Source organism: Pseudonaja textilis, chromosome 1 (genome assembly GCF_049901715.1).
Source record: "Pseudonaja textilis isolate UNSWEBS1 chromosome 1, rPseTex1.2, whole genome shotgun sequence".
In the NCBI taxonomy this organism is placed as follows: Eukaryota; Metazoa; Chordata; class Lepidosauria; order Squamata; family Elapidae; genus Pseudonaja; species Pseudonaja textilis.
The window spans coordinates 90,514,815-90,542,631 of NC_141990.1; the positions used below are offsets into that span (position 1 = coordinate 90,514,815).

At 35.1% G+C, this 27,817-nt stretch overlaps 1 protein-coding gene across 6 annotated transcripts in view; it reads right to left on the reverse strand.

The window, feature by feature from the left end:
- L3MBTL3 (L3MBTL histone methyl-lysine binding protein 3) overlaps positions 1-27,817 on the reverse strand; it is an 80,834-nt gene that overhangs the window by 27,019 nt on the left and 25,998 nt on the right. For all 6 annotated transcript variants that reach the window (XM_087941260.1, XM_026705486.2, XM_087941235.1 and 3 more), the window contains 13 exons: positions 26,707-26,818; positions 22,142-22,301; positions 20,614-20,737; positions 19,704-19,788; positions 17,617-17,708; positions 15,172-15,276; positions 14,465-14,600; positions 11,631-11,722; positions 9,903-10,054; positions 6,856-6,932; positions 4,457-4,542; positions 2,688-2,798; positions 260-374 (listed from right to left, as the gene is read on the reverse strand). In XM_087941260.1, coding sequence (XP_087797386.1) covers positions 260-374; positions 2,688-2,798; positions 4,457-4,542; positions 6,856-6,932; positions 9,903-10,054; positions 11,631-11,722; positions 14,465-14,600; positions 15,172-15,276; positions 17,617-17,708; positions 19,704-19,788; positions 20,614-20,737; positions 22,142-22,301; positions 26,707-26,818 — 1,447 coding nt within the window. The remainder of the gene's footprint in view (positions 1-259; positions 375-2,687; positions 2,799-4,456; positions 4,543-6,855; positions 6,933-9,902; positions 10,055-11,630; positions 11,723-14,464; positions 14,601-15,171; positions 15,277-17,616; positions 17,709-19,703; positions 19,789-20,613; positions 20,738-22,141; positions 22,302-26,706; positions 26,819-27,817) is intronic.

The window sequence follows — 27,817 nt, forward strand, 5'->3', positions numbered from 1 at the left end:
ATCCACCTGGAATTCTTATCATGGATTAGTAAACATGTATACATTTTCTCTTCTTGAAAATCAGAATACCCACAATTATAACAGGTTTTAATTATCAGTGTTTCCCAAGCTATCCATTGATTTCTATAGATTTTATAAACATTCACTTTAGGAATGATTTACTACACAACTTGGCTCTGCTACAGCACATTATTTTGCCAAGGCAGAAGAAAATAGACTAGTAAAGATTTATTGTATTTTTGCATTTTTATTATCTTACTAAGAGGGGGCTGAAGAGGATGTCCAGTTTTTCCACACCAGCCTGCAGGATGTATGTCCGGGTTATCTGCATCAATCCAATAGTCATAAATACTATCCCAGCCATCAAAGTGGATCTAAAACACAAAGATATAGAATGCTGAAATCCTTGTAGTCTCAGGCTACTTTCTTTTCTTATAAAAATTAGTAAGTTTTTTTTTTATATTAGAGCTTTATGAAGAAGTGTGACAAATGACACAAAAGCATATCGCGTTTGTACTAATTATGGTAGCTTTATATTTACTTTGCCAAGATAACATTTCCAGTTATATTTTAACAAACCCTTAAAATTTTTAACGTATGATTTTAACGTTTCCAAATTCAATCTTCACATGATGTTTGGTTCCCAATGCTAAATACAGCTCAGCCCATTTTTTTCTGAAGCCTGGCAAATGCTCAGCATTGGAATAGGGTATACCAAATGTCAGAAATGGCTATGGGGGTGTTTTAGCCAAAACCCAGAAGTAAATGTCTATTTTTGACAAAAACATAGTAAACCATGGTTGTATGGCTATAAATATAGATACCCAAACCCCACCCCACCCCCAGACTTCAGAACCGGTCATAAGTACCTTTTGGGTAGTCAGTTGTAATTTTGAACAGTCACTAAGTGACCAATGGCAAGTTGAGGACTACTTGCAATTTTTTCTTAAGTTGTTCCAAATTGTACTCAAACTATTCCAAAGCAAAGCATCAAAACCCTTTATCCTAACTAATCACTGTGATTTGTCATTATGATTTATCCTAATCATAATACTTAGTAATTATGAGCTAAGTATACAACTCAAGAGATTAAATTCCGGTTATCAGAAAGATAAAAGTCATGATGATGTTAATTGACTTCGTAGGTCTGAAATGACAAACCATAGTTAATTTACCAAATTAGCAAACTAAGGTGTCACTTCCTTCATGTTAGTATAACAGTGGAAACATCTGGTAAAAATCACATTTGTATTAACACTGAAAACAGTTGATTCTTTCTTCAACTACTGACAGCACAAATTAACAGTTCAATTAGGAGTGAAGTGTAATATGGTATCTCCACAGGATGCAAACCTCACAATCCACTCAAACTGACGAAGACAGAAAGAAAATGATTTTGTCTTGATTATGTGTTTATTGGAGATTTATAGTGCAAATTTATAGGGTGCCTCGTGAATGTGTGAGAGCACCATGTCTAATCACAGTTTGTAATCATTTCACGTGCTGCTTACTATTATATGATGCAACTCTGTCTTACAAAAAGATTGTCCATAGTACAGATACCTATAAAATTAAACACCAATGTTGACTGAAAGCCCATTAAAATTAAATAGAACTGAAACAAGATCTTAGGTTGGTACTCTTTAGGGATTAATTTTCTGTTAAAACTGGTGGCTAATATATCTGAGATCAGCCTAAATAAAAAATACCACTTTGATATCTAATCATGGAACTTAAAATTGTTATAGACTTTAATTGAAAGGGGACAAATTCAATAAGATGAAGCTGTTGTGATTGGAAGGACCAATCCTGTTAGGAACTTTGAATCTGATGACTGTTAGATTGTGGATTGACGTCAGAACCAGGAAACGTTAATCTGATGGGCAAGCCAGTTAATTAGCACGTTACTGCAAAGAGCTCTGTCTGTTTGAATTTCAAAGGGGAGTCCTAACAGTTTTGCCTGCAGTTTTGAAGGAGGACGTTACTGCAAAGAGCTCTGTCTGTTTGAATTTCAAAGAGGAGTCCTAACAGTTCCTGTCAGCAGTGATAATAAATATTTTGAATGAGGACACATTTGATTTGCAGGACCGGCCTGAACCTTCAACCTCCTCTGCTTCTCAATCAGGTTATCAGCCGGGAACGGCTGACAATGAGGAACTTATGGAGACTTCAGGTGAAGATAATAATTTAGATGATTGCTGGGTGGATGTCAGAAGCAGGCGTCTCCTTACGAGAAGAAACCAACGGGAGCACAGGAGGAGGGCAGATCAGTAATTAGACTAATTAGCTGCTGCTCTATAAAGGGAGAGAGATGACTTGGCACTTTGTCCGGAACAAAGTGTTTGTTTGCAAGGAGAACCGAAGATTTTGGCTTGGAGGATTTAAACCTGAAATATCTTGTTGGGACTTGGATTTATTTCGTTGGAACTATTAACTTGGACTATCTTGTGGAGGCTATCTACAGCTGTTATCAGTGAAGATTCCTGTTTGCTGCCTTTATTTGCGAGGACTGCTGCTTTCAGCCTTATCTGTTTATTTTGGAAGGTGGGACATAACATGAAGCTATGTTCCTCCTCTTCAGTGAAATGAATAGAGAAACCAGAGGAGTATTGTATGTAATATAGTATTATCATTTATAACTGTTCAGCAGTTAATAGATGTTCCTGTTTAAAAAGAATATAAATTACTTTAATTCTGTGATCTTCTGATTCAACCACAGTAGCTACTCTGATAAGTGCAGGATTCCTCTTGTCGACAGCTTCAAGTTTCATATTCTTCTGAAATCCATGAGAAAGTTTCTACAACAGAAAAAAGTACTTTTAGTTTAATTTATATCTATTATTTATACCACAATGTTCTCTGCCAAGGAGAGGATTCATTGGAAGAGGCTTGCTTTTCTATGCAATTCACGCAAAAGGAACCAATGATGATATTCTAGAAAATGTTAACTAATTGTATACAATTATTATTGAGTTGATTAACTATTTAGGATCCCCTGGACTCTTAAAAAATAGGTAGTAACTGTGGCCAAGAGGACCGTGGCACAGTTTAACCTTGTGTCCCAAACTAGGACCTTTTCTGAAATGGGAAGTATTACTCATCAGTAATCACTCATGCGTTAGTGATTTCTTAATTGGACTGTAATATTGGAATACACTCTACATGCCCTTGAAGAGCATTTAGAAGCTACAATTGTTCCAAAATACAGTAAGTCAAGTAATTATACATGCATTTCATGGCAAGCACATAACACCTTTACGTTAGGAGCTACACTAGTTAGCTTGCAGTTGCTACTTGTCATCTTTAAAAATCTGACATGATTCAAGACTTGGGTTTCTGCAGAATCATCTTCTCCTAGTATCAACTGTCTGTTTGATATGATGTAGGAGATTGTGTCCCTCTATCAAAGACTGCCATCTTCAGGGACCATGAAATTATGACTTCTCAGTTGTTGCCCTCTTCCCATCAATAAATATCAGCTCCAACACCAAAGTAGCCACTCCCTCATGGCTTTCAGGAAATTAGTGAAAATTTTGATTGTCTATTAAGCCATCGAGGCTGGTTTATTGTAATTATACCTCTCTAGCAAGAAATTGCTTTATTCTTTTGAATATTTCTCCCGGTTTTATGTTAACATTTATATAGTTATAATATACAGGTTTTTTAAAAAAAAATTTATATTGCTTTTAATCCGGTTAAAAGCCATATAAATCAAGTCAATAAATAAAAATAAAATAAACCATGTATCTAGTAATTAACAAGTCCTCTTTTTTCTTGTGTTGGTTCAGGAAGCAAAGTGGTAGATGTAATCTTCAACTTACAACCATGCATTTAGTGACAAAGTTACTACGACAATGAAAAAAGAGACTTATGACTGTTTCCCACACTTATGACTGTTGCAGAATCCCCATGGTTACAATTGGCAGGTATTTATGACAGTTGCTGTGTCCTAGAGTCATGTGATCATCTTTTGCAACTTTTTGACAAGCAAAGTGAATGGGGAAGCCAGATTCACTTAACCATCATTACTAACTTAACAACTGTAATAGATCACTTCACAACAGTGGCAAGAAAGGTCACAAAGTGGGGCAAACCTCACTTAACAACTGTTTTGTTTAGCAACAAAAATTTGGGGCTTAATTGTGGTCATAATCAAGAACTACCTATACACCGAAAATAAACCATGTTTAGGTAGTGCATTTCCTCCATTCTTCCTTCCCATAAAAAGGGAAGAAAGGAAAGTTAAGCTATTGTCTTAATATCTTAAATATCCAGAGATAGCTAGGGTTTTGGATCTGGCTTGAAGACCAATTATTACTGAATTCCAAAAATGGGGAAAATTTTATCTAAAGTCAAAGCAACAAGATCATAAGGTTAGATATTAATATTGATCACAGCAGCAATAATGGTGGTAGATAATAAGCAGAAAAAGTATGAAAAAATAGATGTTTCTTACCACTTTAAAAGCTCTAGCAGGTGCAGGTAAAGAACTGGTTTCTTCCAAATATTTTTCCCAAGAAAAATGTTTGCCATGAGGATAGTCTAATTGATAAATAATGATACAAGATTTAAATATAAATATCATGCACTGGATGAATTCAAAGCACTGTGCGTCAGACTTCAATTAAAAGGAATAAAGTAAACATGACCTACACTGCCTTGTAGTGGATGATCTACAACTCATCGCAGATTTAGACAACATAGTTAATACACAGGAGTGCCAAGAATTGACATTCACTAACATTGGAGGGATGTTATTCTCACTACAAAGTACGAAGAGTTTTTTAAATTCCAAAAGTTGTTCCTGGAACTCTCACATCTTGAGAGATAAATACCTCTGACTCTTTGATCAATCAGATGGACAAAAAAAAACCTATGTAACGAGATGAGAGCAGTTATAATTATTCACTTAATTTCTGTAAAAACAAGGTTTACCTTTGAGACAGTGTATTAAAGTAAGAATATATTTTCCTTTATCACAGTAGAAACCTACCTAGGGAAGAATATTTTGCTGCTCTCAAACTCATCTCTCTCTCTATATATATATAAATATATATATATATAAGTTTATATATATATATATATATATAAAAATCACACCAAACTTGATTGCAGGTAATACGACCTCAGCAACAGAGTGTTCAATGTCTGGAATACTCTACCTGACTCTGTGGTTTCTTCCCCAAACCCCAAAAACGTTAACCTTAGACTTTCTACTATTGACCTCACCCCTTTCCTAAGAGGTCTGTAGGGGGTGTGCATAAGCGCACCAACGTGCCTACCGTCCCTGTCCTATTGTTTCTTTTATTTTTCTTATATGTATCCATGTATTCATAACTACGTTTTTAGTTATACCTATTATCTTGTAAGCAATTGACAAACCAAATAAAATAAAATAAACATCTCTTTAATTTTTACACCAAGTATACATGATAAATTTCAGCATCATGGCTCTATTTTTCTTTTGATTTATGCTTAGCCTTAGTATTTAAGCAAGTATGAAAACGAGCTTTGGATAGCATGCAAATAGACAGACTTTACGGCAAAGACAGAATGGACAAAATAATCCAGTGTACATCAAACGGAATCCAGCATGACAGAATTTAATGAACAGTAAAGACTCCCCCCAAATTTGCTGCAACTTTTACTTCCTAGGCAACAGAAATTAGGAGTTCTGCACATTTTAGTTCAAGGCTTTATTAGGTCATATACCAATACAAGTACTCCTCACTAACCCACCACTTGTTCAACGATTGTTCAAAGTTACAATGGTGCTGAAAATGGGGACTTGTAGCTGGACCTTGTGGCTGCTGCAAGCATCTTCATAGTTGCAGTTCAGGTGCTTGGCAACCCGTGTGCATTTATGATGGATGCAGCATCCCAGGATCACACAATTACAATTTTTTGAGCTTACCTGCTGACTTCTCATAAGCAAAGTCAATGGGAAAGCTAGCAGGAAGTCAAAAGTCACAGTCATGTGACATTCCACTTAATGACCCATGACGAGTTGCTTAAGGACTTCCATGGAACTGACATCATAAGTTGGTAGGATCACATAATATTGCACCTTACAACGGTATTGCTTAAAACCGAGTTGCAGGTCCCACCTATGGTCCATAGGGGAGGGCTACCTGTATACATACATGTCTTTCAAATATATTCACAGGTAAAGCCATTTTTTAGCAAAGCTCAACTGAACAAAATTTCTGTTAAGACTATATATAAATGTTAATGTAAGTTTTATATTACATAAATGCTATAATGGGAGAAAAGTTGTTAATGCAAGTAGGCCCACAGTTTCCTGTGTAGATTAAATGTCTCCTGTTAATAGGTAACAATCTTCAATGTATCACCTTTCCAAGTGACTCACAGAATGGCAATGAATGACACCATTGATATGTGTGGGCAAAATTACAGAATTTGTTCCTGAGAAACTACAATTAATTCACTTACAGGTTAAATATTTATAGCTTATGTAAAAGTTGTTTGATAAGTGGATTTGCATTCTAATTTTATAGTTACAAAATGTTTTTCATAATTTATACAGTTGATATCTAATCATCAGTGTTTGCCTGGTAACTTTTTCACTTTTTTCATATATCATTTGTCCATATGAACTTCTTATTCATTTAGGTTCTGCATGGAATGAAAATATTTTCCTTTTTACCGAACCATTATCCAAAATGCATGTAAAACTAGCTTGTCCAATCGTAATATCCAATTTTAAATTCTTTTTTGTTTTTACCTAACTCACCCTTAAATTGAAATATTTTAAAATTTTGGCACACTAATAATTTCTAATTAAAAACGTTAAATAAGGGAAATAAATATGTAAACGTATGCGATTATACAGACCTGGAGGAATTACAAGTGTTTTTTTATGTTCTTTACACCATCCAACTGGATGAATATATGGACTAGCTGCTTCACACCTGCAGGAAAAATACTGTATTAATTGTGTACCTTTCCTATAACTATCTTAATTGCAATTAAGATTTTTCTTCTATTATATTTCAAGGCCAATGGGGCACACATGAACATCTGGACTGCTTGTTAAATGTAGACACTGAATAAATTAATTATGGTATTGGAATGCTTTTTCAGAGAGAGAGAGGGAGAGAGAGAGAGAGAGAGAGAGAAAGAAAGAGAGAGAGAAAGGAAGAGAGAGAGGGAGAGAGAGGGGGGGAGAGAGTACATAAACCTATTTAGGAAAGGTGAAATATATATTTGTTACTAAAAACATTTGATTTAAGACAATCAAACATACAAAATTATACTTTCAAAGTTTTTAAACCAGAAAAATGCCCTGTATGGATGCCTCACACATCATTGGATGCAGCTGAATATTTTTATTACTTGAAACTCCCTTATTCTATTGTTACTGAATTTTGTTATTTATTATATTTCAGAAACGTATTTTAGATACTATGAATTACCTTAAGTATACAGAGAGGTGAAAAATGAATATTAAAATTGCATTATGTTATATGTCTTTTTTCTATAAAAAGCTGTGTCCTAGATAGTACAAGTTAAGAGGATAATGAAACATAGAAATAAACACAATAAAATATTATTACAGAATTAGTAAACAAAACATAATGACATTTCTGCCTGTGTTTTTCTATTACCCATGCTACTGATCATTTTTTTAATTGGCATAGTTCATAAATATTATCAACTAAATATTTTTGTTGGTTTTTATTAGGATCAGATATCCATCTTATAATATACAGATCATCTTATAGCCCCATCTTGTGTTCAGATGAGGAACCTTTAGAGCAATACATGTTTTGTGTTAAAGGAAGCTGTTTTGTTAGCAACCTACTTTTTATCTCCCAAAGGTTTTTTAAAAAAACTTGACAAAGGTTTTTCTTTTTCTTTTTGCCTCTCTTTCACTTATGGGAGGTATTGTCTTAGAAGTAAAATGCATATTTGTTGAATGTTCTGTAGGCTGCAATCAAGAGGGAAAGGCTCACTTCACTTGCAGCCAGGAAAGAACAGAGTAAATTGGAACGGGACAAATGACTTTTGACTTTGGAGTTCTATATATTCACAACCAGGAATGTAGTTAAATGCAATATTGAATTAAACTCATACATTAATTACAAATTATGACCAGGCAGGTTTTTTTTTAATTTGTGTCCAAGTCACCAAAAAACAAAGGTTCTTTTCCTCAGTCTGAGGGAGAGGATTGTGGCAAAGTAAAAGGAATTTGAGTGGATACACTGCCGAGAAAGGTTAAATGACCTCTCTTTTGCCTCTTCCTAAATCTGAAGCTCTGAAATCTTTTCCTAAATCTGCAGCTGCTTTCCAGAAGAAAAAGAATTTGTAGATAGGGAGAAAAATGTGAAGGAAGGCTTCAAATATAGGATAGGAAGGTTATTCACAAATAGAAATTTAAGCATTAATGGCACAACACAAATATATTCTGGTGAGTTCATTTCATGGTGCCCTTTGCAGCTTTTAAACGGCCAGCTTATCATAATGGGGTTCTGCTAAAGAAATAAGTTTGGCCCTATTTATCCTAGATTTTAATTGGCTCTTGAAAATAGTTCTATTTCTTTTCTCATTTCATTAAGAGTGCTGGGCTTAGTCTTTAAATTATAGGCTGGTTGTTTGCATTTTTTAAATTACAATATAGTTTTCCATGAGGTCATAGACTTTTTCCCTTTCAAAGCTTTGCATTGGAAGCATCTCAAAAGTTCTCCAGTTATCACAATGTCATATTAAGGACTTGTGAGACTCTGCCACCCATGAGTTACTGTGAGTTACCAGGTGGCTCTTTTATAAATTAAAGCCATTCAATGGGGTGAATCCATGGGAAAGCAATTCCCTTGGCAAATTAATTCAAATCTGGTTTCCGTTCCACTGCAATCCCTGTACAGGTAGTCCTCAACTTACGACTGCAACAAAAAATTATGTTGTTAAGTGAGAAATTTGTTGAGTGAGTGTTGTCCCATTTTACGGCTTTTCTTGCCACTTTTGTTAAGTGAATCACTGCAGTTGATTAAATTAATAACGCAGTTGTTAAGTGAATCTGGTTTCCCCCATTGACTTTGCTTGTCAGAAGGTTGCAAAAGGGTATCACATGACTCCAGGACATTGCAACTGCCATAAATATGAGTCAGTTTTCAAGCATCTGAATGTAAATCACGTGACCATAGGGGTGCCCCAACAATTACAAGTGAGAAAAAAAGTCGTAAGTCACTTTTGTCAGTGATGTTGTAATCTTGAACAGGCACTCAATGAACTGTTGTAAGTTGAGGACTACCTGTAATGTGGTTGGGGTTCCTAAGCAGTTCCTTGTATCCTGAAAAGGCCCTTCCTAGAATTCCTACTAGATAGAGTACGCAGGAGATGGAAGTGAAGAAGGAAATAATCTGAACTGAGGTAGAAACAACTCTCAGCTGTCGTCTACCCATCAACCATGACCTGGATGACTGAGAATCTCAAAGGCTGTCTACTCATCAGGTTCAAGCATTGCCCTGTTTGTCTGAACCCTTTTCGCTTAACAATACACCATGCTTCATTGACAGATTGCAAAAGGTCAGCAGCTTAATTATTTGTGTATTTGCACAAATAATTTGCACATCCAATTCTTAACCCAAGGAGGACCACATAAAAAGTTTTCAATGACTTCGAGTATCTTTTCTTGTATGGTAGCCTGTATTTTTTCCAACTTTCAGATTGTTTTCTTTGACATTCATATTTATTATGCCTTTATTCTTTACACTGTATCAACACCTACGTCTCTTTTAGAGGGTCTGTAACATATAACATTATTCCAGAAGAGAAATGTTTTTTTTTTAAAAAACGATCATCTTAATTAAATAGAAAAATGACAATATAAAACGGGGCGGAAGGGTAGCATCGCTAAAATTCTATCATCAAAACACTCCTACCAGTAGTCATAGCTTTCATCCCAGTTGTCAAAATGAACCAGGAAACGGTTGTCCACAATATCAGTTACTGTAGCAACACATATGAAAGCAGGATTCTTTTTGTCTACTGCTTCAAGCTTCATCCCTACTCGAAATCCTGATGGGATCACAGTCTAATCAAAGAGAGGTTCAAAAATAATGTTGAGTAGAAGGATGGCTATTGAACCACATAAAGCAAGACAGCACAAAACAAACCTAAGACAAAAAGCTGCAGATCAGTAAAAAGATAAACATCAAACACAATGCTGCAGATTAATTTTAAAAAGCCATCTATACTGGGGTCCCCAATCCCTGGACCGTGGCCCACTGTTTGGAAATGCACACATCCCCACTTGCGTGAGTAGCAGGTGAGTGCATAAGTGCTCCATTTGCATGTTTGTCAGCCACCCATGTGTAACCATCCGCTCTTCTCCCCCTCCACTGGTCCACAAAGCTGGAAAGGTTGGGGAACTCTGCTCTACCCCCTCAAATTCTTCTGATTTTCTAAATTATCTTTTATTTTATTATTTTTTGACTGTCTATCTTACTACATGGTATACTGCTGAAATTGTGTAACCTTTCACAGACTTTTCAAATTAAGTTTGACTTTCCTAGTTTGTTATGAAATGAAACATACAGTCATTACATTCCCACAAGGGAGCTAAATCCAGACTCCCATGAATTCTGCTGATCTTAATCTAGCGCCAAATTGGCTTGAGTGTTAGTAGATAAGATTCTTGTGTACAGGTAGAATGAAATTAATTTTTAGTGCTTTGAACTCTATTCCTGTTGCTGGCTTCTTGCGCTTGACAGTGAATTTGTAATCACTCAGACAAATTAGGACTTATGTGAAGTCAATGAGGTGTGTGACCATGTATTAAAGATGTCTGTATCTTATATCTTGCATCACCTTGTCTTGGGAATAAGATAAACTCTTATTTTCTAAATCAAATAGTTGGATTATTTTTTAAAAATTGAATTCAGACTTCTTTTATTTCTGTCTCATCCATCCTGTAATCCCCTACATCATCTTCTTTTATATCTAATTTACTTGGATATTGAAAGAGGGCACAGTGCATGTCATCCTGTCAAAAAAGGATGTCAGAAAAGCCTTTGATAAAGTTTCCTTCATATAAATCTTACATGGTCCCATTAATTCTTACGGAAGACTTGATATAAGTTCAATTATTATTTTAATAATTATTAAATTTATCCACCTAGCCACTTTCATAGCTAAGGCAGGACTAGAACTTGCAGTCTGTTTTCTAGCTTGGAACCTTAGAGCAAACTGGCAAATTCTGGACTTTTTTTTCCCCTTTCTTGTCTTTAACTTTAATAAAATTTATATATATAGTACAAAGGCATGCAAAGCAGAATTTAGTGCCTGCTTTCCTCTACCCATGTAGGAAAATACTACTCCAATGCTTTTTTAAAATGCTTTTACTGAAAATTTAAACCTTTTAATACACACTTTCAAGTAATTAAATTAATAACAAGTGGCAAAGAAAAAAGATGTAGAAAATTTAAAAAAATATCTCCTGAAGATAATACACAGGTAGTATACATGTACACATTTATTTTATAAATTTACTATAAGAAGTTGATTTATTACATTGATAAAATCCATTACATTTTTCAACTAGATTGAGCGTATCAATATATTACATAAATGTTAATGTGAACACAGGGGTAAATAAGGAAAAAACTTACTGTGTTTTGGTTTTCAAACAAGGATTTAGGAGCAGCTTGAGCTTTACATTTCTTCAGATATGCAGGCCAATTAAATTCATCTTCTTTATATCCTGGAAACCATAAAGAAGAATAAAACACATATTCTTTTAGTTTGAGGTGCACTTACTTTAATTGCACCTGCTTCTGTCAGTATCACCATTCAGTGTCTGCCAAACTGTCCATTTTAAGAACAAATGGAAAACATTTAACTTTTAAAAGTCCCTTGAGAATATAATTACAGGCACCATATAATTTAAAAACAAGACCGGTCAGTCATATCTTTTCTCCTGAAAACTCCAAAAGCACCAGCTTGTCTTCAGAAGTCGCACATATATCTTTTCCTACAGAGGTGAGCTTCAAATGCAGTATTTGCAGATAATACACACTGAAAATTCTAATATTTTATCATTGTGTGAAGTGAAAATAGCAAAAGTCTGCAATCGTGGTATAAATATACAATATGAACTATATTTGATAACTATGTTCACAAAGGCAAAAAAGAAAGAAAAAAGAAAAACAGCATGCCAAGAAAACTTAACTATTGCAAGGTTGAATACAGTAACAAAGCATGGCTTAAGTATTACATGTAAAGAAACCTATGCCATCCAAACCATTTTTAAAGATTAAAAACTGTTGCATGTTGTTAACCAAACGCCCCTCTATTTTTCTGGTTTTGATTTTGTGGTCAAAGAGTAAAAACAGCTACAATGTTGTGTGAGAAGTTACTATGAGTACACAAAAAACCAAGACGTGACCAAGAACAATTCAATTCCAACTTCAGTATAGAATAGGAGAGAAAGAGAATAGTTTCCTGAAGCAAAAGTCAGATCCCACTTTAGGGAGCAAGATGAGGTCACAATGCAGACCTACCTTCTTAAGATAAAACTTAGGATCTATAAGAAGAGTGCCACTAAAAATCTCTCTCTGTGTGTGTGTGTGTGTTATATACAGATACACACAAATATTTGTCTGTTAAAATGAAAGCAATACCAAGCAGGAACAGGGGATTATATCAACATTAGTAATACACCTCAGAAAATGTCTCTTGCGATGGCACAAGAAAATAGAATTGCTATCAATGCTAGAATTGGGAGCTAAAAATTGAAGAGCGTCATAGAAGGATAAAGCACTCTTGTATGATCACAGTTTAGATCTGCCATAAGGTGAATGAGAAAAGGAAAAAAATGTTAGGTAATTCTCAAATTGCAAAGCACAACAATTTGCTTGTTGATGTAACACCGTAATGATATTCTTGGACTCAATCTGTAAGATCTGGTTGCAAAGAATTGGATTCAAAAGCTTAGAAGATGTTCAGAATAGTGAAGAAATTTGGGCAGCTAATACAGAGGTGACCCTTGGCAATTCTGTGGCCAAAATATTACAATGACACACTTCACTGACCAATCTGTAGTGACTATTTGGAGGGAAATAAAGGTGAATCCCTGAATGAGGTTAAATATCACATCTTTGAGCTCTATGGAAGCAAAACACTTCTGCTAATGGAATAATGCCAAGATATTTTGTAATGCCACTATCTGGAATTTCTTTACTGGATGCAATTCTTCACTTTTGAAGTGAAGAACTATTTTGAAGATCCAAAATGGACCATATTCCACCATATTTCTCAACATGGAATAACATGGACTTTTACTGGAAGTAAAAGTCTTTTTCTCTTTCCTTTGAAGGGCATTGATTCTACTTAAAGTACCTTCCTGCTAGTTGTCCTGCTGGCTGAGAAGCACATAAATATTTGTAAGGAAAATAATCATTAACCTGGTGATATGACCAGACTTTATTTTGATCAGTGTTCATGTATTTATGATAGTATGTGAATGGGCTCAGAGAAAAGATAAATGTGTTAAAAGTTCCCCTGAATCTCATCAACAGATCAGAAAAATTCCACTCCAGAGAAGTCCCTTATTCTACCTTTTGAGGTTGGCCAGAGACCCTCAGGATCAAAGATTACATAGGAGTAGACAACAGTATTGTAAGACAAAGGATACACTGATCTAATTAACTGGGGGCACTTTGGGCCCAAGAACAGCAGAAGACATTGATAAAGATGATTTCAACCCATTTATCTTTCTGAACAGGAATTATTTTGTGTCCTGGTGTCCTTTAGCTTTTCAGTCTTCTTAACCTGTTTGTAGAAGCTTCTATGGATTCCCTAAGCATAGGTGGACAAAGACTCTTTTTGGTAACTTTTGAATGTTCTGAGATGTTGATACCAGAATTTTGTCTGTAAGCATGTGCAGCATGGAAGACTTTCTCCAAAATCTCTTCAGCTACAAAGAGTTCCAGAAAAGGGTTCAGGGTAGGCACAAACCAGAATATGATGCACATTGACAATGATGAAGATACAATGCTTTCTACTATATATTATTTCTTTTTCTTCTTCCTTCTAAGGAAGAGGAGAAAATATTTAGGTTTATACCTTTTTGAAACCGCTGATATCCCAATCAAGCATCTTGATGTTGAACTGATATAGTTATTAAAACTATCATGAGGCTTTCTTTTGAGAGTACTGTGTAATTCATCTGTTAACTGTTTGATCATTAAAGCATTGGTCAAAGGATAATTTCTGCCTTTGAACATAAAAAATATACAGTAGACATTTTCAGATCCTGGAATTTAAATGTTTCAGAATTCACTTATATTTTATAATGTAAGAAATCATAAAAAGAATGTGTGTACCACTTTTTTTACTACAGCCAGTATAAAATTTTACTTGTAGAGTTTCTCACTATTAGAAGTGTACCTAAGCTGCTTTAATACAAATTTTTTAAAAAGGTCATAAATTGTTTATGTAGTACCTTTTGGGGGATGAAGTTTATGCCCAGTTTTCTCACACCACCCAACAGGATGAATATCTGAAGAATCAGCATTCAGCCAAAAATCGTAACAATCTGGGTACTCATCAAAATGGAGTCTAATTCTGTAGCCACAAATCTAAAATCAAAGTATATAAAAATATATACATATGAGTAGAAGTGTATCTCCTAATGGGCCTTAAGAGTCGATTATTGAATAGGGGAACAATTCTCAAACAAACTTTAGATTGCATAATCATTCAGTGCAGTAGTTCAAATGTATCACATCTTTATTAAGATTCATTCAACACACACACACATATATATGTACGTATGTATAATTTATAAGTAAAAATCCAGTATTTCTTTTCAGCTACAATCCAAGGGAACATTCTAAGTATTTCTTGTAAGATTAGAACCTAGGTCTAATCAGTGAAGTTGAGTCATACAACATTTAATAAAAGATACACTGGTTACAAACTTAGATAAATTTAGAAATTTAGAATAATTAAAAGTACCAGAAAGTATGCCTTTGCATCAAAGCTCTTCTTATATTCTTATTTATAGTTTATAATTCTACGTTACCTGGCTCTAAATGATGGGGTGCAGTTATTTTCTTATTGCCTGGTATAATTTGTTTTCGATACAGATAAATGTATAGATAATATTTGCTAAAATTAAGTTTCTTGTTTTATCATTCTGGCATTTACCTCTGCTACTGTAAGCACACAATACATTGACTGATGCTCAGGATCCACTCCTTCTAATTTCATTCCAACTTTGAATCCATTCTTGTTGTATGGGAATGACTGGTACTAGAAGTAAAAAGTCAAGTTTTATTTAACATAAGCATTTCTAAAATACACTAAAATCAATATCTTACTTTTTTCCATTAAGAAGAAAAACCAGATTTTCCACACTGATGCCAGCTAATGAAACTTTTTTCCCCAGCTCCATTTTTCAAGAAAAAAACTATATGGATATAAACTAGATCAAAATTTTCAGGATGAAGTACATTATACATTTCCTAAGTAATAAATATGTTAATATATTTCTGGATTAACGGTTCTGCCTCTCTCATCTCTCATCATCATTCCTGCTGTGCGAGTTGTATTTTGAACTTAGGTTAAGTAATTATGTCATCATATGCCTCATTATACAATACAATATTGCATATATGTCTGCATGACCTTTAAGAATGGGGTTTTCTTTACTGTGTCAGTTATGCTTTTTAATTTCTAATTGATTCAGTTTATGCCTTAAGCAGAGATAGTAAATACAAGGATGAGTACAGCTGTGCTTCCTTATCTCTCTCTGCAGAAAGCACAGGAATTGCTTGTTAAAAGACCCTGTATAAGTCATATGTATATAAGTAAGCTGCCTTTCAAAAAATGCATTTCTATGTTTTCATACAATGAAGGATACTCATGTCTTTCTTTCTGTTATCGTTTTCCTTAACCATTGTGAAGTAATTCTATTGGCCTCCTATTAACACATACACGTTGTCAAATTGTCTGTGATCAACATTCTCTTTAAGACTTATGTAGCCTAGTAGTTCTTATTTTTGGTTCATCTGGGTACAAAAAAAGGAATAACTGATAATAACCTGCTAGCTTTGAAAAATAAATGACTCTTTGGATCATCTCCAGTGGTTAGTATATATTGCCAAAATGTTTCTACCACAGTGCTAAAATGAATTTTAATATAAAGATTTTGACAAATCTCTTATATGAAGTATTTTGTGAAAAGTATCTGCTTCTTCCACAATGATTTTTCTAGTTATGCCAAGAAGATATTCTTTTTTGTCTACTTAACAACCGTTATTAACCATATTAACTGTGGTTCATTAGGATTACTTCTATAAAATTATTGATGTACTGTTACATCAACTGAAGTTTCTCACCAGAGGTTGCTAGTAATCAAGGCTATAACCACTGATCGTGTCAAAATACACAGAAACCACATTGTACATTGTTGTACAGTCCTCCCTGTAATTCTTACTAAAGTTGCTCCATAATAACTTACTATTTTCACAGAACCAAAATGGTATGTATAACAACAGCATCTATATATGCATTAGAAGAATACCAAAAATGGATACAATATGAAAAAAGAGACAGAAAAATGTTGCATATAAAGAGTATTGTTTTTATATGCCAAAATGATATAATCTAGAATTCTTTAACTGACTGTAAAATTATGAGATTTATGTTTATGTTTCTTTGACACGATTCTTATTTTAGTCTATACAAAAATATTCTACATGTTACTTTTAAAAAGCCATTAACTATTATCTGACTATTGCAAGTATTGAATTTTTTTCTTTTCTATTCAGGATTGTTCACACTAGGTGCTCCAATTTTTTAAATATATAATTAAGATATATAAGCCCCTCCTCCAACTCATTACTTACTATAAGATGCATGCATTAAAAAAAACACCTTACAATTGCTAAAATAAAGCAAAAGGGAATAAACATAATGGGTGAACCAAAAAAACTTATAACCAAAAAGTACTTCCAAATGGACATAGCTAACCTATCCCAGAATTTGGGATAGGGAAAACAGGTTAAAAACTTATTTTCACCTGTGTGTAAAATAAAGCCAAGCACAAATGTACACACCTAGCTCTCCAACTTCAGGCTGCCAGGAGTAATAACACCGATGAATTCTTACTGCAATGTTTTGGAATTGGGCACTTAGTAGCATACAGAAATAATCTTAAATACATCAATCATATAAAAATATAAGGAAGTATGAAATAACAATTCAAAAATTATGCATAGTAGAGTTTTAAACAGAGGCAACAGCATGCTTAGCTAAATCAACATCAACATTTAAAGCCTGCTGGGAAAAAACAGGTTTTCAGCAGCTGTTAAAAAATGTTTAGAAGAGTTAAAAACAATAGAAGTAGAACTCCAGAACTATGTTGTCACTATGAAAACCTGCCCACTTATATTCAGGCTATCTATAACAGAACAACACCCGAGATGATTTCTACATCAGTTATTACATATATAGTCACATCTGTGAACTGTAAGTAAGGGAACATTATCAGCCATGTCAAAATTTTAAATTCACCTTTATTTAAGAGAATTATCTGGCAAAGAATATATTCCTCAAACTAATTAATTAGGATTTTACAGGAGAGCTTACCTCTTTAAAAATCTTAGGAGGTGCTGCTATAGCCTTCTCTTCTTCCAAATATGAAGACCAACTCCACGCTTTCTTTCCCTTTGACATTAAAGCTGAAATTAGAAATCAAAGCAATTAAAAAATTAGAAAATAAAATTTATTCTCAGAAGACTCCCTGTCCCATTCATAAGTAATAATTATCTTGGTGAAAAATCTTGTATTACTATTGGGTAAATATGATATTATCATCATCCCATATACTTCAAATCTAGTAACACAATGTTACTATACAGGGAGTCCTTGACTTACAGCAGTTCATTTAGTGACCATTCAAACTTACAACAGCACTGAAAAAAGTGACTTATGTGGTTTTCACTCATCTTTGTAGCATCCCCACGATCATGTGATCAAAATTCAGACATTTGGCAACTGTCTCACAGTAATGACCTTCATTGTGCCCCAAGCTCATGTGATCACCTTTTGCAACCTTTTGACAAACAAAATCAATGGGGATGCCATATTCACTTAAAAACCGTGTTACTAACTTGTCAACTGTGGTGATTTACTTAACAACAGTGGCAAGAAAGGTCTTAAAATGGGGGGAAACTCACTTAACAAGTGTCAGAAAAACCCAGAAATGTTGGGCTCAATTGTGGTTCTAAGTCCAGAACCTCCTGGATTTGTGTGAACAGCACTGCAACAGATTGCTGTTAATTAAGATAGCAGGGATAGTAGATGATTACCATCAAAGTGAAAATTATAGATTAGCTTACAAGTAACTAATACTGCCTAATCTTATTATTTTCCTTAAGGAAGCATATTCACTCTTTTAGGAAACTAACTCCACAGTGATAGCATTTTATTACTTAGTTAACACTTTGGATTTGTCACTTTTTAAAATATAAAATACTTAATTTTCTACAGGTTCCCAAAAATTAGTTGAACAATTTCACCTATGCAGAATAGAAATCCCCATCAATGTTCAGGAAAGAGAATAATCTTAATTTCATTTATACTTTTTAGTTTAAACTCCCCTATGGAATGGGAAACATTAAATACATTTGAAGCTTTTAATAAAACAATAAAATGTAAGCACTCAAAGGACAATGCTCTTCAATTTTTTCTTTTACAAAATACTGAACATTTTGCTATGTACATCATAGTTATTATAATAAACGGATATCATTGACTAAATATAATAGTATATTATTTTAATTAATTAATTTGATATTTTTATAGCCATCTATCCCACTTAGTGATTCTGGGCAGCATAATAATTAAGAATGTATAAAAGCTGATTGAAACAATCAATTTATATTAAAATAAAAACAAAACAATTTTTAAAAAGTAATGGCATAAAAACAATGTGCATCCATTAACTGTCATATAATATCTAACAGGCTCCACTGTATCATCGCATCACTAAACTAGATAAAGCTAAGTTTGAAGGCAGGGGTGGACAACTAAGGCAAGTTTTACGACTTCTGGACTTCAACTCCCAGAATTCCTAAGCCATCAGGGGACTTGAAGTCTAAGGGTCATAAAGTTGCCCTCCCCTGTTTTAAGAGGTTTCTGGAAAACTGACAGAATTAGGGCATGAGGGGGATGATATTCCAGAGGGTGGAGGGGCGTACATCAATTTTACCAACCAAACATACAGTGGGAATGTTCACCTGTGGCATTATGAAATAATCAGTGACCAGAAGATATTTGCAAACAGTATAAATATGTAAAATTCACAGATTCATGGTTATTCACTTCTGATTGTACACTTAATCAATCCATTTACCTCAAAGCATATTTTAAGTTTTTTGAGGAACTGAAGGAAAACTTTATTCTGCTAAAGTTTGTTTATTTATTTATTTAGCGTATGGCACGTACATGGACTTAAAGTAGCTCAAATGCCAATGTCCATTCCACCCAGCCATTCAAAGACAGGGCAGTCCACGCTAAAAAAAAATCAGACACTGGGCTGGTGCAAGCTCCCAACGGACACCCGGATAAAACATGATAGACACTCTGCTGAAGAGTACCACAGTCACACTGAGGGGCAGAGACAAGATCCCACTCAAAAATACTTCCTGTTAAAATATTATAAATCAACTTACTTTGTTTCAAAATTGCCACATCTCGTTTCCTTTTCCGTGTGGCTCTTTGAGATACTCTCAGTATTCTTCCTTCAGAGTGCTCTTCCTAAATTGCAAAATTAAATATTGCGACTGGCATAGTTTTCATTTATAATTATCAAACAAAGAAGTTCCTGTTCTGAAAGTATTTTGAATATTTAAATATGAATTTAATTCAGTTCATGCAAAAATCAATGGAGAATGAAGTTTCAGCCTGTAGAATGGTATTTGATTAAACTAGAAGATATTATGAACAACTTAAGTACATCTGAAACCAGATGTATGAATAAAATTCAATTCTGATTTGCAATATTAACAGTGAATTACATGACAGGACTTTCCTAATTATTCTCTCAATACAAGAGAGAATAGCAATATGCTCTCTGTAAGACTCTTTCAGAAAATGATTACACTGTAGAGCAGATATATAGTTTACTATTTTCTCATTCTATCTACATGAAAATAAATTCAATAGACAGAAGAGTAGTATATATTTCTTTAACCAGCTCCAACTCCAACTCCAACATCCAGTTGGGTAAGAATTCACAACATCTGTCAATGGCAAAATTAAATGTTTATCTTTCAATCAAATGGTTGGAAGGCCATGATATTGTTGAATTTTACAAATTTCAATATTCTTATATCTTATAAGATTTCTAATAAAAAATCAAGTTCATAAAATTTGGGGAAGGGGTGTGATTTGACACTGCTGAAATATCATGTAGTCCAGAAATCTCATGAGATTGGGGCAAAATCAGTTAAATTTAGATTAAAACATACCATTCCACTGATTCGCAACAGGCTTAAAGTGCACGGATTTCACAAGCAGGGATTACAGAATAGTACTAAAAATACAAGAAACGGTCTAATCTTTCAACTGAAAAGTACTAACTGTTTCTTTATCTTTTTCTTCAATAACCTCTCCTTTGGATGACAGTTTGTTTTTTCTCTTTTGAATGCCCTTAGAATAGTCTTCGTCACTGCATTCTGACACGTCTTTTTCCTCCTTCGATTCCCTAGAATGAGAATTGCATTAATTACCATGAGGAAAAAGTTATGATTCACAAAACAAGACTTTGCATCTTTCAAACCTTTCCTTTCCTCTTTCTCCTCAAAGCGCATAATCTAAAAAGGGATTTTGAAAGAAAAGAAGTAGCAACTTTGAATGCTGTGAAGTGGAATAGAAAGACTGCAATCTGTTGAAAGATTGAAGAGATTATTATGTAAGGCAGTAAAACAAATTTCTCAGATGAACACAGTAAAAGCAACTGTGCAATAATTAATTGCATTAGAGATAAACTGAACTACACGATTACTGACAGAGAAGAAAACAGAAAATATGCAGTCTTTCCCTTTTTAAGTTAATGCATGGTCCTGAACAAAAACACGTCTTTGCTGCCATAAATTCCAATACACTGGATTGCATCTAAATAGAACCTTTATAAAATCAAAGTGAATAATGCAGACATTTTGATCACATGCTCATATGCTAAGTAAAATTCTGTGAATAGATACTGATACTGCAATGTTTAACTAGAAGTCAAACTTACTGGGATTTATTTTTTAATAGATACATATCAGAACTGTTCAAATTCTTATAGCACGCAGGAATGTGAATGAAGCAGCTATCTTTTGACAGCCATGTATTTTTCTTTTGCAGGTTTACTTCAGCTGCTTCTTTGAAGACTGTTTCAGAATATCTTATGCTCCTGTTCTCTTTCAAAGAATAGGACTGCCCTAATACAAGATTGCACCCGAGGCTGAATCCTGTTGAGACTTAGCTATGAATTATACTGAATGATAATCAAACAATGTGACTATTCTGGCAGATTTACATTATGCTCACAAACAAACAGTGGTTTGTTTGTGAGCATTATATGGCTTCTCTGAGATGTGTAAGGTCAATACTGTTTCTTGGGGATTCTTCTATTTATAAACTTAAACTTAAACAGTTGTAGAAAACATTTGCCTTGTTTTGTATAACTGAATAGGGGTCAATAATGCGGTATCAAAAGCTCTACACTTATGTACAGTATCTCCAAGTGGCATTATCAAGTCACAGAGAAGCAATCTTAATAAATACACGTTTGAATTATTGTGAGATCATCTGTGTTCTAGCCCTGGAATTTAAGAGTGGATGGTTTCACCTGCAACTACTATACAGGACTGCATGATGGCACCTAGTACCTATAATATCCCCATACTTTTTCTCTTTTGCTTCACACACACACACACACACACACACACACACACACACACACAAAATCCAGCAGTAATTAGCAATAATAGTATAACTTAGATTCCATTTTTTAAAAATCAACTGACAGCTCAGCAAGTATTTTTATCCAGTGTTCCCTTAGGCGACAACAGAATTTGTACTTGCCATGACATTGTATTGTATTTATTATATTAACTCTTACTTGTTTTTAAACAGATGGGCACATTTTTGGCTGCAAGTTCTTTCTCCATCTACAAACTCCACTGATGTTCCAGACTGAAAACAATTTCCACAAAAATGAAGCCCATCTGCCTTGGCAGTTTCCTTCAGTTTTGGTGGTACTTCTGTTTTTTCTGAGAATGCTACAACAGAAAAAAGAAAGCAGTGAATTCTCAGGATGACATACTGGTGGAGAAAAAAAGATATTAATGAATTGTGTCAAACAAAACCACCAAGACTTTCAGCTGGGAATCACACCGAGCACATGTCTACCATTCCTTAAAGTAGCTGTATCTTTACCTAGTGTTTTGCAACTGTAGAACAATCTATAGACAAAAAACATGTATTACAAAAACATGTATTACAATTGTATTACAATTTGCATGTTGCAAAACATCTTTTTTGCTTTTGAGTTCAACCTTCTGAGCCTCTTTAATTACTGATACACATTTATCCTATTTTGAAAAGTGATTTCGGGCTTCCCACAAGTGATCAGTGCTGACACTTTAGAAAAATCTTACAGGTTTTATCTAAATGATTTACTCAACAACAATCTTATTTCTCCAGGTGAACAGTTCAATGAAGATTTGAATAAAGTGTGCATCTGCTGTGAAAATCAATAGCGTGTCAAGAATAATAAGAATTTGTACTGAAAATAGAGAAGCCAATATTATAAAACCATAGTTTTGGTTTTGTGTAGTTTTAAATATTGAATCTGTATAGTTTTAATAGGTTAATATATTGTAATTATTTTTCTACTTGTTTTATAATCTGTAAACCATCCAGAGTCACATTATAGTGGAGATGGGTGGCATAAAACTTTAATATATAAAGAAACGAATAAATAAATAAAGATTTTATATAAATCTATGTTGTACCACATTTAGAATATAGTGTGTAGTTTTGGTTACCAAATCTTAAAAAGGGTATAATGGAACTACAGAAAGTTCAGAGGAAACTAAGTTGATTAAATGACTGATCTTACAAGGAAATGTTGCAACTTTGGGGGCATTTATTTCAGAAAGGAAGCCAAGAGAGGATATGAATAAGGTGTACAAAGCTGTACATGATATGGATAAGGAGAAGCTGTTTTCCTCTTCCTAAAATACACTGCTCAAAAAAATAAAGGGAACACTTAAACAACACAATGTAACTCCAAGTCAATCACATTTCTGTGAAATCATACTGTCCACTTAGGTAGCAATACTGATTGAAATCAATTTCACATGCTCTTGTGCAAATGAATAGACAACAGGTGAAAAGCATAGGCAGTTAGCAAGACATCCCCAATAAAGGAGTGGTTCTGCAGGTGGTGACCACAGACCACTTCTCAGTTCCTATGCAAAAGGCTGATGGTTTGGTCACTTTTGAATGCTGGCGGTGCTTTCACTCTAGTGATAGCATGAGACGGAGTCTACGACCCACACAAGTGTCTCAGGTAGTGCAGCTCATCCAGGATGGCACATCAATGTGAGCTATGGCAAGAAGGTTTGCTGTGTCTGTCAACGTAGTGTCCAGAGCATGCAGGCGCTACCAGGAGACAGGCCAGTACATCAGGAGATGTGGAGGAGGCCCTAGGAGGGCAACAACCCAGCATCAGGACTGCTACCTCCGCCTTTGTGCAAGAAGGGACAGGAGGAGCACTGCCAGAGACCTGCAAAATGACCTCCAGCGGGCCACAAATGTGCATGTGGCTGCTCAAATGGTCAGAAACAGACTCCATGAGGGCGGTATGAGGGCCCGACATCCGTAAGTGGGGGTTGTGCTTACAGCCCAGCACCATGCAGGACATTTGGCATTTGCCAGAGAACACCAAGATTGGCAAATTTGCCACTGGCGCCCTGTGCTCTTCACAGATGAAAGCAGGTTCACACTGAGCACATGACAGACGTGACAGGGTCTGGAGATGCCGTGGAGAACGTTCTGCTGCCTGCAACATCCTCCAGCATGACTGGTTTGGCAGTGGGTCAGTAATGGTGTGGGGTGGCATTTCTTTAGGGGGCCGCACAGCCCTCCATGTGCTCTCCAGAGGTAGCTTGACTGTCATTAGGTACTGAGATGAGATCCTCAGACTCCCTGTGAGAACATATGCTGGTGTGGTTGACCCTGGGTTCCTCCTAATGCACGACAATGCTAGACCTCATGTGGCTGGAGTGTGTCAGCAGTTCCTGCAAGACGAAGGCATTGATGCTATGGACCGCCCGTTCCCCAGATCTGAATCCAATTGAGCACATCTGGGACATCATGTCTCACTCCACCCACCAACACCATGTTGCACTGCAGACTGTCCAGGAGTTGGGGGATGCTTTTGTCCAGGTGTGGGAGGGGATCCCTCAGGAGACCATCTGCCACCTCATCAGGAGCATGCCCAGACATTGTAGGGAGGTCATGCAGGCACGTGGAGGCCACACACACTACTGAGCCTCATTTTGACTTGTTTTAAGGACATTACATCAAAGTTGGGTCAGCCTGTAGTGGTTTTTTCCACTTTAATTTTGAGTGTAACTCCAAATCCAGACCTCCAAGGGTTGCTAAATTTGATTTCCATTGATAATTTTTGTGTGATTTTGTTGTCAGTACATTCAACTATGTAATGAACAAAGTATTTAATAAGAATATTTCATTCATTCAGATCTAGTATGTCTTATTTTTGTGTTCCCTTTATTTTTTTGAGCAGTATACTAGAAGCAGATATTAATGAAACTGAATCTTGGAAGAATCCAGTGAGACAAAACGAAGTATTTTTACACCATAAATAATTAAACATTGGAATTAGGAGCTATGATATATAATAGTGACTACCAACTTAGCTGGATTAAAAAAAGGGTTGGCCAAATTTGTGAATGAATACTTTCTTGTGTAACTGTTTGGCCACTGCGATGACAGATTAACTAACAGTCCAATCCAGCAAGACACTTCTTAAGTTCTTACTAGCCAACACTTAAATTACTGCTTATATTAAGTGGTTTGCAACAGTGGTGGGATTCAAATTTTTTTACTACCAGTTCTGTGGGCGTGGCTTGGTGGGCGTGGCAGGGGAAAGATACTGTAAAACCTCCAGTCAGAGGTGGTATTTGCCACTTCTCTGAACTACTCAAAATTTCCGCTACCGGTTCTCCAGAACTGGTCAGAACCTGCTGAATACCACCTCTGGTTTGCAAGCTTAAGAACTTTGGAAAAATATTCTATCAAACAGATTTTAATATGTAAAAGCTATTGGACTGGATCCCAGATGAGCAAAATTCTGCTCACTGAAACTCACAAGAGAAATAAGGACACGTGATTTTTGATGAATTTGTCATTTTCCTGCGGAGATGCTCCAGGACTGTGGAGCAGCATGAAGACTGCAAGGCAACAAGAGAATTCACAAATTAAATCTCCTTTAGACTTTTTCTGTTGGTAAGATTTTGCTGAACCTGGTCTCTTTCATAAATGAAAGATAAGCTCCTTTTCCTGGAAGCATAAGTCTGCATATAGCCGGCATTTAGAGCAGGAATGGGCAATCTTATGGTTGTTGGGGAATCAAATATAAAATTTGGGGGAAGGTGAAACCGTAGTGAGCAGGGAAATGAGTGGGCAGAGCTGAAGTAGTTGAAGTAATTTGTCTTTTTTTCCTAAATTGGGTTAAGGCCACTCTGGGGCTTACAAAACAATTTCCAGGGATTCCCACACAGCCTTTATACATCCCTGAGGCCAGCAACTGCATACTTCAGCCCAGAACACAATTTAATTCAGTAGCTCTTTTCTGAAATATTCAGAATCCCATCACCTAGTTCTTAATTGGTTCTTATTAGTTTTCCATGGGCCTAAGAAGATGGTTGTGTTTTAGCCTCACCACAGACAAATATATAGAAATCACAACAACTTTAAACAATCTATGGATTGTTCTTTTCTGATCCTTTGATCTGGTGCCACTTTTATTTTATTTTAGTTCAGTTTTTGTATTATGGCTTAACTATTTCAGGAGACAAATGTGATTCTGTGAGCTAAGAGATGGTGTTGTATATTACAAGAAAGCAGGAACTGCAACCTTCTTCTAAGCAAAATCCAGTAGCAGTGACTTTTTTTTCCTTTTAATATAAATCCTGTTGATTTAGAGCCAACGTTTATGTGAATATTTTAACTGCATTTAAATGACTTAAGATGTTTCCAGGCCAAGAGCGCAAGCACTTGATCAAGATCAAGAGCAAGCACTCATCAAGCAGATAAAGAGGACTAGTTCTTTCTTTCCCTTGTGGCAGTAGCAGGAAGGTAGAACAGCATGTTTTTTTAAGGAAGAATGCTTGGATTATGCCAAATGCATATCTCTGGTCTCAATCTTCACACACACCCCATTACTTGCTGCCACAAACTGTTTAAAAGTGGGAAATTATAACACCACTATTCATTCTTTGGAACAAATTTTAGAGTATTTGTAAAACAATTCATTTCTTCTTATTTAAAATGTACGCACAATAGAAATTATAAGCTTGTCTAGGACAGCTAGACACACTGATATCCATATGAAATTGTAATGCCAAGAAACAAAATTAAAATCATTGCACTGACCTTCTTGGACAGTTGGCACCATCCAAGTTGTGGTAGCCGTAGCCTTCTTAACACTTTCCATTTCTGTGACATCAGTGATTACTTCTAGAGCTCCAAATTCATTCACACAAAACTGATTTTAAAATGTGAAAAAATAATATAAAAAGTTTTAGTATCAGTTATAGTTTGTATATTTTACACAAACACTCGTGCACATACAGTAATATTTATTCTTCATTATATTAGCTCCTTAATTATCTCATAACTTACTTAAATTGCCAATGGATTTGATTTTAGACAATAAAATAAGAAGTAGCTTTTATATTTGCTACATATAGTCAGTCTTTTTTATTTATTTTTATTTATTTGATTTGTAAATCTCTTACAAGATAACAGGTATAAGAATGAACATGAGTATGAATACAGGAAATAAGTACGAATAAATGGGATAGGACAGGGACAGTAGGAAGAATTGTGCACTTATGCACGCCCCTGGCAGACCTCTTGGGAATGGGGTGAAGTCAATAGTAGATAGTTTAAGGGTAAAGGAGTGGGGGTTTGAGGATGTAACAACAGAACCAGGTAGTGAATTCCTGGCATTGACCACTCTGTTGCTGAAGCTGTACTTTCTACAATCAAGTTTGGAGCAGTTTACATTGAGTTTGTATCTGTTGTGTGCTCTTGTATTGTTGCTTTGTAACTTTGATTTATAACCATCATTTACCAACCAGTCAAAGTTGAAAACAACTAGTTCTCACCCTTACTTCTACTGTAGCATCCTCATGGTCACATATTCAAAATTCAGACACTTGGCAATTGGTATATATTTACAATGGTTGCAGCCTCCTCACCAGGTTCCATGGTTCTCATTTGCAACTTCCTAGCATCTTCCGGCAAGCAAACTTAATGGCGGTATTGAACTGATTCATTTATGCTGCTGTATCCCAGTTGGTATCTAATTTATATATCATCTTCTGAATTTTAAAAATAACAGTCTCACCCACATGAACTGAAATAATAGGCAAAGGCTGCTTAGCTTGAGTGCATCTGTCTCAGTGAACATATTCCTAAATTGCAAAAATTAGAGTTTTCTATATATTCTTTAAACATTTGTTCCAATTTTAGGCTGAAC